At 41.1% G+C, this 10,486-nt stretch overlaps 1 protein-coding gene and 1 long non-coding RNA gene across 6 annotated transcripts in view; one reads left to right on the top strand and one right to left on the bottom strand.

The window, feature by feature from the left end:
- The window catches only part of LOC310739848, a 125,767-nt gene extending 122,127 nt beyond the window's left edge, over positions 1-3,640 (top strand). Inside the window, exons 2-3 of one of the 2 annotated variants that reach the window (XR_014537508.1) lie at positions 3,362-3,554; positions 3,603-3,640. This is a non-coding gene — a long non-coding RNA (uncharacterized lncRNA). Of the gene's footprint in view, positions 1-3,175; positions 3,555-3,602 lie in introns of those variants that run through there. The other variant, XR_014537509.1, reaches the window with a different exon arrangement.
- Positions 1-10,486, bottom strand: part of slc2a9l2 (solute carrier family 2 member 9, like 2) — a 96,876-nt gene that overhangs the window by 66,372 nt on the left and 20,018 nt on the right. For all 4 annotated transcript variants that reach the window (XM_083566054.1, XM_083566053.1, XM_083566052.1 and 1 more), the window contains exon 5: positions 1,401-1,525. In XM_083566054.1, coding sequence (XP_083422180.1) covers positions 1,401-1,525 — 125 coding nt within the window. The remainder of the gene's footprint in view (positions 1-1,400; positions 1,526-10,486) is intronic.

The raw sequence follows: 10,486 nt of genomic DNA on the forward strand, positions 1-10,486 counted from the left end.
GGAAAAATTCATCAATTAGCCGCTTCGTTGTTTAAGCCGCGGGGTTCAAAGCGTAGAAAAATACTAGTGGCTTATAGTCCGAAAAATACGGTACGTAGCTCTTCAATCCAGGGGTCTAGTCTTGCTCTGATCGTTTGCTCTTGTTACACTAGTAAAGGTTAAACCATCACTTTGCTTCAATATGTATTAATGATTATGGTTGTACAGAATCAGATTTTTTTATTGATCTATTCAGATTTATAAATTGATATATATAGTGAATGTATTTACATTTCCAGAGTGAGATTGATGCCATATCTTTGATTTCCAATCTCTCAGGATGATTTTATAGCGCTGGAATAAAAACACTCGTTTCGAAAAGAGACGTGTCTCAGTTTCAGCAGCAGCAGCAATAATTGAGTAGTGATTTGTTGCCAAAAATGTTGAATAGATATGCAACAGCATATCATAATCAGTACATTAAGTCATTGTGTACAGATTTGTGTACACACAGCTCATTTGACACATGCTTTGCCTTCTATTGTCATTTATTTGGCACCATTTGCCTTGTACAAGAACATATTATGGTGCCACAATACTGAACAGCTCCTGAGGAAATCCTATCCACGACTGTACTTCTTATGAAGGTTGGCATCTCAGCCAAAATCCTCAGAGACTTCTACAGGTGTACTGTCAAAAATGTAACCACCAGCTCGAGGAAAGTGTGGTTTTGGGAATTGCACTGCTCTCCAGCAGGTGATTAAAACTGCACAGTCTATCTGTGGAGTAAGTCCTCCCTGTACTTCAGGAGTTCTCAAGAGGGCTCACTACATTACAAAGGGCAATACACATCCACAACACAATTTAATTCAAGAATAAAAAGACTGGTGAATATTTTTTATCCGCAAGCCGCACCTTCAAATCTTTAAATACCTTCTTCTTCTTCCAACTGCTCCCATTAGGGGTCGCCACAGCGGATCTCAGTTCAAGTAAAGTGATCATTTCATGCCGCTACATCCAAAGACTACATCGGTGTCTCCAACCTTGTTGTAAAAGTTTGAAGAAGGAACAAATATAGCTGGAAAACGCAGGTGTTTGTATGGTATAGCTCCATATCATGTAGAAGGTGAGAAGAAGAAAGGCACGGGCAGCTGCGTGATAGAAGTATTAATGCTTGCACACGTGCACAACTCATAATCAGGGTGTAATGATAATGGATGGTGTTTATCTGTGCTATGACCCCTGCTCCAGGCTGTGACTTTGAATATTGGCTTGGCATTAATTAATTTTACACTGGCCTCACACACACACACACACACACACGTGCATCCTGTCCAATTAATGCATGTTAATACGTTCTTAGCAATGTCGATTTGGTACAAAAATAAACGCCCGGTGGTGGAAAAAAGGAAAGCACTGACCTGAATCCATGCCAACAATAAAGCGACCAATGATGAGCATCTCGAAGGAGCCTGCTGTCTCGCCCAAGGACATTAATAGCGCCGAGATAATGGCCAACACGTTATTGGCCAGTAGAGTGCCTTTCCTACACAGAGAGAGAAAGAGAGATAGAGGGGGAGAGAAAGAAAAAAAGAATGAGAGTAATCGTGTAAACACTAGACACGCGAGCGTATGATTGGTATGTGTTTTTCGAACATCCTATTCCTTTCTATTAGGGGGTATCACGGCTCTCCAGTTTGTACCAAACCGTTCAGTACTGGTGCACACGTGTAGCGAATGCTATCCTTTTTTTTACGTGCGGAACATAGTTACAATCTCACAAACGCATTAATATAATAGTGTCGAATATACCCCATGTCTCTCCTCTGCACATGTCCAAACCATCTCAATCTCGCCTCCCTCACCTTGTCTCCAAAACCTCCTATAGTACATGCTCTGTCCTTCCAAAAAACTCAGACTCAGAAAGTGCATGAGCTCAAGACGTCCTATACAAGAAACACGTACGGCTGGAAAAGTCACGTGTCTCAATACTTTTTTCCGTATGCTGCATGTTGCACATTTAGGATTGAAAAGGAGCCCAAAATCTTTAGCAGGTTTTGCAAATCCCTGACTGTGAATCATCAGGAACGATCAGATCGTATTTCGGAACATATCTACAGACTGTGGTGAGCCGAAGAGAGCGTCAGAAACACAGTGCATTCATCATCATTCCATTGTCTCTCCTGATCAGCCTCTATAGCACCGTTTTCCAACTCAACATTCCCACTCAGTGTGTGTGTGAGTGTGTGTGTGTGTGTGTGTGTGTGTGCGTGTGGAATATGTGTCTCGAGTAATTTTGGACTTGAGTGAAAGGGTGAAGTCTGGAGAAAACTTGTTGGTTCTAATTAACGAAGAAGGAAACTCATTACAGTACCACAGAGTGAGTTTAACTTAATATGCTGCTCGGAATGATCGAGAGGGAGAGATAGAAAGAGAGAGAGAGCACTCCCAGTGGCTCAAGCAATATGTCACATCGACTTAGAGTGTAGTGGTGGAGAAATAGCACACACACACGCACACACACACACACACACACCCTGGAGAGAGTCTTTCTTAGTTTAATGACTGCACAGTGCAGTTTAATGAAAAGTGTCTAGAGCAACTGCTGGAGGTACACGTGTGTGTATGTGTATTTGTGTGTGTGTGTGTGTGTGTGTGTGTGTGTGTGTGTGTGTGTGTGTTTGTGTAAGACCTTTCTGCCTACCGGTCTGTCATTCTGTCCATCACATATCATCATGGAAACCTTACAGCCACTACCACAAAACAGAAGTTTGCACTCTAGGCGGTGGGCTCTCATTCTTTAGTGGTGGTACTGGTTCTCAAGGCACAACCTAACAAGAATATCTACAAACTTGTTCAATCCGGCACACTGGTGGGCTTTTACCATTATCACTAAAACGTAATGAATGATGTCGTACCACTGAATTCACCAACCTGATTGGTCAGAAAGTGACTCTGTGATCCAGATTTCCGATGCCCTGCTTCTTAACGGAGTCCTTATGAACTAGAGAACTGTGGATGGTACTGTGATGATGGCCAGGGCCTTTTTTTTTTTTTGCCACTGTAGGCGAGACACCCACCACCCCTATTGGCACCGCCCTCCCACCACAATGCTCCACACCCACACATTTACAGTTCAAGTATTTAAACAAATACTGTATATTAAACTTCAACAGAAAAGCAGGTAAATACACTATATTACCAAAAGTATTGGGTCACCTGGTCATCAGTATGGTACAGTATGTGATTTTTGAGCATCGCATTAACAATTTGCTCTTATAATTCCCTCCACTCTTCTGGGAAGATGTTCCAGTAGATTTTGGAGTGTGCTTATCAATATTTGTGTTCATCAGCCACAAGGGTATTTTTTTACGAAAGGCAGGTACTGATGTAGGTGAGGTGAGGAGGCCTTGGGTGCAGTCAGTTTTCCAATTCATCCCAAAGGTGTTCAGTAGGGATGAGATCAGAGCTCTATAGCAGGCCACTCAAGATCTTCCTCTCCAAAGAATGTAAACCAGATCTTCAAGGAGCTCACTTTGTGCACAGGGGCATTGCCATGCTGGAACAGGTTTTGGGTTTCCAGGTTTAAGCGAATGCAAAATTATATTATAGCACACCTAAAGATGTCTTATACAATTGAGTGCCTTCAGCTTTGTGGAAACAGTTTGGGAAAGAGCCACATATAGCAGGAAAGGTCAGGTGACCCAAAACCTTTGGCAATATAGTGTATTTTCAATGGGCGAGGGTGGTGGCAGGGCAAGGGGCGCTCACTGGCTCACTGGCATGACACAAAGTACACAAAGCCAGCTCTAGTATGATATGCTTTACATCGGTTGAAGTGGAAGGTCCCCTGCTATAGAGCCCTGACCTCAACCCTACTGAACACATTTGGGATGAATGTGAACTGCACCCCAGGCTTCCTCACATCACCTACATCAGTATCTGCCTGTATAAATAGTATGTACTTTGCAGTTCCTCACTACTCTTGAACCCTTGAGAACTTTATCCTCTCTTGCTGACTTCTTGTATATGGTTTGGAATGATGATGTACTTTTAAGTAGAGGTGCATTTATTTCTTTGGGTAATGATACACAAAAGGACTACAAACTTGCCTCCAAAACACATGGAGACACAGTTGGGATGTAAGGGTGCTTACTGAGACTGAGACTGTATTGATTTTTTTACAGGTGGATCTACCCGTCCATCACCAAGAGGTGTGTGTAGGTGCATGCGTGTACATTGATTTCTGTGGGATGAATTCAATGTCCCTTGCACTGTTTTCTAGACTACAGGACCAGTCCATTAGGAAAGATTTTGCTCTGTTCTACACAATTCCTTTGCGTCTTTCTCTGTCCCTCTATACATTTATAACAATTCATACCCACATAAACACCAGATGTGTATGCTTTAGTGTTGCTTCAGCCTTACATATATATATATGTGTGTGTGTGTGTGTGTGTGCATTCCCAAACCTATACTCTCAGATCCGTCACGACAAACGCAATCAGTGAATGTCAAGCAATAGAGAAATTGCAAGTCTGACAACGGCTAACAAATGGAGAATCGATTGAAGCGAAGCCGAGGTGCGAATTTCTTTCCAAATCAAATAACAATTCAAACGAAAAAAAAAAAAAAAAAAACCCATATGCCGACACAGCCGCACAGGCCAGGGATGAAACCATCAGATCAGAGAGTAATTCTGTTTGTCTCAGTAACCAAAGGAAATCCTTTAAATCCTTTTATTTACTCTAGGGAACTCGTCTTGGAAAGCTAGATGGGAACACACCCTGAATTGAGATAGATTTATTGCAGCGTATCATGAATACAAATATTCACAATTGTCAATTAGTGGGGGGGTTGAGGGGGTTTCAGTACTAGTGTGTTACTAGAAGATGGGAGAAAACCGGACTTGGGAAACCTAGTAGAGGAACACAGCCCCATTCATGTGTTCTGGGTAAGACCACCACACAAATGCTTCAAACGGGTCCCTTTTTCACAGGGATCTAAAAATGCCCCTAAAATGGTCAAGTGGTCCCAGTAGGGATGGTAAGATTCACTGAATCTCAATTAATGACGTTAAAAAGACGGATAGAAGTTACCACGATGCATCGTTTTTAACATACTGCATTTACATAATTGATTTATTTCGATTACAATTACATGTAGATCTGTTATTCTTTTATTATTCAGAAAGCAACCGATAATTTGTGACCAATATTTGACATGCAGATTGATTTCGCCTCACAACTCCTTCTCGAGTGCGTTCTCTCAGCACCACTGCTGCTACATGAACCCGACGTGTCCTGAGAGTCGCACAGAATACAGATTAACATGGCAGAGGTAGAGCTGTAACTTCCTAGAGACAGAACAGAAAACAAAAAATATCGTCTTCTCTTTTTATTTTTTGCACTATAAATTGTCAGTCTGAAGCGAAGAAATAAAAGCAAACTCTCTGTACCACATTAAATCGCAGAGCAATTTTTTTCCTTTGCATTAAATCGCATTGTGTTTAATCAAATCGAAATCGGGTCGTAATAGGGCTGAACCGTATCGCATCGCACCGGTAGCTGCTTCGTATGTATCTTTAATGATTAACCCCAACATTTTGCCATGTTGCAGCCTCTCCTCAATGGAAGAAACATCGTTTGCACTTAAGAAAGGCTTCCATCTGAACCAATTGGCGCCAAATTGGTGGAGCGCTGCAGTGATAGTTGACCTCTTGCAAGTTTCTTTCATCACCAAACACGATCTCTGGACCTCAACCAGACTGATAATTGATCATCTTCATCCCCAATTGATCAAGCTGTTCCATCTTCCATTTAAAGAATTATGAAGGTCACTATGCTCTTTGGAAACTGAAAAAATACTAGCCTTGCCTAGAACTGTGCTTCAGAGACAATTCTGTTTTTGAGCTCGGCAGCCAGTTCCTCTGACTTTCTCGTGAATTAGTTTTCGCTCTGCTATAGTTAGACCTTATATATATATATATTTCCAGATCGCACTGATCAAAGTCTAAAAACAGCTTGAAGATGATCCGGAGAAATAAAATGCACCCGAGCTGAATTTCAAGTGCCAGAGCAAAGGGCCTGAATACCTATTTGTAAAATTTAATAAACGTTTGCAATCCAAAATCTGTTTTATTATGGGGTGTAGATGAGTAGACTGCGTTCTCAGAAGTGGTTTACAGTAACAATGTAATTCGTTACTGCACTTGTGAAGCTTTTTCCTGTATCTTTACTGAAGTATTTTTACTTCAACTTCACTACATTTCTGTCGAATACTTTTTTCCCTACCTACATTTTGTGAAATCAGTTGTTCCTTATTTATTTATGACCGAATAAAAACGTAACTGGTCAAGAACACAGCAACAGCGTCAGTTCAACAGCAAGCAGAACATGTTGAGAGGAATAAAGGATGAAAGAAACTCGAACTTGCCACTAAGATTTTGGGCTCATGATCATTTTGAATAAATATAAATCAGTGTTTGACTCATTAGTATCATTCTATTAAAAGGTTGGTGCGCTAAGAGTAACATTAAAGTCTTTGCTGACTAAGCAATAGTCTTATAGAGAAATCTATATAAGAAATCTAAAAAATCATAGTACTTTGCATACTTAAGTACATTTGAAGGCAAATACTTTTGTACTTTTACTCAGGCGAAAATGGAGCACATTTACTTTTACTGTAGTCATGGTTTACCCAGTGTATCCTACTTTTATTCAAGTACAGGTAGTCCTCATCGTAACCCCATCGTAAGTCCAAAATATCGTAAATCGACGATGGTGCTTTGACTGTGACAGCCTTTCCTGCTTCATGGCAATTTCTAATTTTCATTTTCTACTGTAAACTGATAGCTTTCCTTTTCTTTTTTTCACTACAAGCAGGAGACGCTTTTAAGACATGCTTTTATCACTAAAACTGCTGTTTGAAACCGTTTGAAACAGATAAAACACACTGAGACAACTTTACTTGAATGTTGCAGTGCTGCCGTATGCAAAAGGATTCCTGTATTCTTGTTTGCTTCTAGCATTGGAATTTATTTGCAAATTATGGTGGAAAATAAGTATTTGGTCCTCTGTATTCCACTTGTTACCTGTATTAATGGCACCTGTTTGAACTCGTTATCAGTATAAAAGGTACCTGTCCACAACCTCAAACAGTCAGACTCCAAACTCCACTATGGCCAAGACCAAAGAGCTGTCAAAGGGCACCATAAACAAAATTGTAGACCTGCACCAGGCTGGGAAGAGTGAATCTGCAATAGATAAGCAGCTTGGTGTGAAGAAATCAAATGTGGGAGCAATTATTAGAAAATGGAAGACATACAAGACCACTGATAATCTCCCTCGATCTGGGGCTCCACGCAAGATCTCACCCCGTGGGGTCAAAATGATCACAAGAACGGTGAGCAAAAATCCCAAAACCACACGGGTAGACTTAGTAAATGACCTGCAAAAAGCTGGGACCAAAGTAACAAAGGCTACCATCAGTAACACACTACGCCGCCAGGGACTAAAATCCTGCAGTGCCAGACGTGTCCCCCTGCTTAAGCCAGTACATGTCCGGCCCCGTCTGAAGCTTGCTAAAGAGCATTTGGATCATCCAGAGGAGGATTGGGAGAATGTCATATGGTCAGATGAAACCAAAATAAAAGTTTTTGGTAAAAACTCAACTTGTCGTGTTTGGAGGAGAAAAAATGTTGAGTTGCATCTAAAGAACACCATACCTACTGTGAAGCATGGGGGTGGAAACATCATGCTTTGGGGCTGTTTTTCTGCCAAGGGACCAGGACGACTGATCCGTGTAAAGGAAAGAATGAATGGGGCCATGTATCATGAGAGTTTGAGTGAAAACCTCCTTCCATCAGCTAGGGCACTGAAGATGAAACGTGGCTGGGTCTTTCAGCATGACAACGATCCCAAACACACCACCCAGGCAACAAAGGAGTGGCTTCGTAAGAAGCATTTCAAGGTCCTGGAGTGGCCTAGCCAGTCTCCAGTTCTCAACCCCATAGAAAATCTTTGGAGGGAGTTGAAAATCCGTGTTGCCCAGCGACAGCCCCAAAACATTACTGCTCTAGAGGAGATCTGCATGGAGGAATGGGCCAAACTACCAGCAACAGTGTGTAAAAACCTTGTGGAGACTTAAAGAAATCGTTTGATCTCTGTCATTGCCAACAAAGTGTATATAACAAAGTATTGAGATGAACTTACTCACCATGGTTTGACTTCTTTTCTATCGAAATCAACAATTCTACCCCTTTTTATGTCTGTAATCCTGTGCTAGTTTAAGCTTATTTCTAATGCGCTTTTCACAATCAACAATGTCTCAACATCTTAATGCTAGTGCATTGTGTACATCAATGGAAATATATTATGAATATCCATTTGTGAAGGTTTTTCTCACAACCACCTACTTTGGAACTTTTAGTTTAATGTGTTAAACCCTGAACTGTCTGAATTTTGTGTTTACATTCATGGACGAGTGTTGAATATTGAGCAGCTTGTTCCAGTCGAGTTTAATGAGTTTAGTTCAGGTTATTCGGGGCCCGTGTGCAGACTGGGCTTGGATCGGGGACGAGACCGCAGATTGCTGACTTATTTGTCACAGAACAGTGGTCATTAGTGGTGTAAAAGGATCATGATGGAGGAGGAGGATGTGTAGCTCCGTGTCTAGGTCCAATTTTAAACTCCGCAGGGACTTTAAATTAGCTACACTATCTATTGAGGAGGAAATGTGAATTTGTACAGATGGGGCCTTAATATATCCAGACACACACACACACAGTTCCCTACAGTAAATCCCCTCGCTGTATAATAAAGATTTTAAACGCTACATCGTCTCGACAAATCGATTTGTGTCCATGTGGTAGCGCATTCACTCTACAAGCTAAGAAATAGAATGTACACCCTCTTTCAATTGTATTTTTTTCCATTTACCAGCAAACAAACTAAATATCCTCAAGTGACAACAAACAACATATTCTGATGTGTATTTTGGGAAAAAATGAAGTATACTCTTCCTAACAAGGAAGAGTGAAGTGAACTACTTTGAAGTTCTGGAGCCCTTAAGTGTGTGTCTACATTATGCTAAGAAGAAAGGAAACCAGCCGTGACCCACAGTGAAGCAATTGTTGCTGCTCATCAATCATCAATGGAAAGGATTATAAGGCCATCTCTAAATTATTTGAAATTCACCCTACTACAGTGAGGGGAGATGGTAGATCAACCGGTAAGGCACTGATCTTTGGACCGGAAGGTCACAAGATAAAAATCCCACGCCACCAAGCTGCCACTGCTGGGCCCTTGAGCAAGGCCTTTAAACCTCAAATGCTAAGTTGTACAAGCCTACAGGCCTACAAGCCCTTGTTAGTACCTTAAATCCTTATGTTCATGACAGCACACTTAAGAAAAAACTGAACAATACACGTGTGGAGACGTTCCTCATTATTATATGATGAATATTTCATCATAACAAGTTAACCACAAAATCCATTGAATAATATCAAAAGCAAATTGGCATAGAAAAGGTCAAGTCAAAGTCCAGACCTCAACCCTGGTCATTAAAATACTGTGGAATTTCAACCTTAAAAAAATGTTGCGATGTTCTATGATGTGCTAAAATTACTCCAAATCCATGTGATAGACGGATGCACTCGTATACAAAACCTTTACTTTATGGTATTGTTTGTAATTTGGGGGTTCTACATGCTATGGATTTACAGAGTGTACTTAATTTTTTACACCTGCTTTCTGAACATTTTATTAGTTGGGGGTTTTTTTGGAGGGGGGACTACATATTGAAATAGGTGGGTGAGTGTGTTTATTGTCACTGCAGCCTTATTTCCCAGTTGAACAGATCGATAGATTGATAAATAGACAAATAGATATAAAGCAAAAGCCTGACTCACACCAAGTCACATGAGATGAATGAACTGAAAAATATACAGTGTGTGTGTATCTGCGTGTACACTTGTGTATACGGGACAACATCCATTAGTAGGATGGATCATCTGGTACTTGCCACTAAAAATAACATCCCACACAGAGATCCTTCAGCTCCTTCACTACTAAGTGAGACCGACAACCTGAGTGGGTGGGTCGGGTAAAGAAGTGAGACAGACGGAGAGAGAGCGAGAGAGACACGCAGAGATGTATGTAGCAACATCGTCTTAACGGTCCATCAGCCGAGACTAGGTGTCGCATCATGACTTACGCCTTCACAGCAACACTATCGTAGAAACTGATTTCATTACCGCCGCGTTCTGTCATGCCGGCTGTACGACACTAGGCGCACTATCCTTCTTCTCTCTTTTTGATCACAGAAAGCTTCAAGCTGAGACTAGGCATGTGCAATGGCTTCTGATTGAGATCCTGCAGGATGGAACAAAATTTTTTAATTTTTAAAAAATTAAAAATAAGGTTTTTATTGTCAGCTTGAAAAGCTGCAGATATCAGGCTTGTGGAAAGGGTTGCCAGGTTTCAGCCAATTCCCACTCCAAATACAT

Source organism: Silurus aristotelis (assembly GCF_946808225.1).
Source record: "Silurus aristotelis genome assembly, chromosome: 17".
NCBI lineage: Eukaryota > Metazoa > Chordata > Actinopteri > Siluriformes > Siluridae > Silurus > Silurus aristotelis.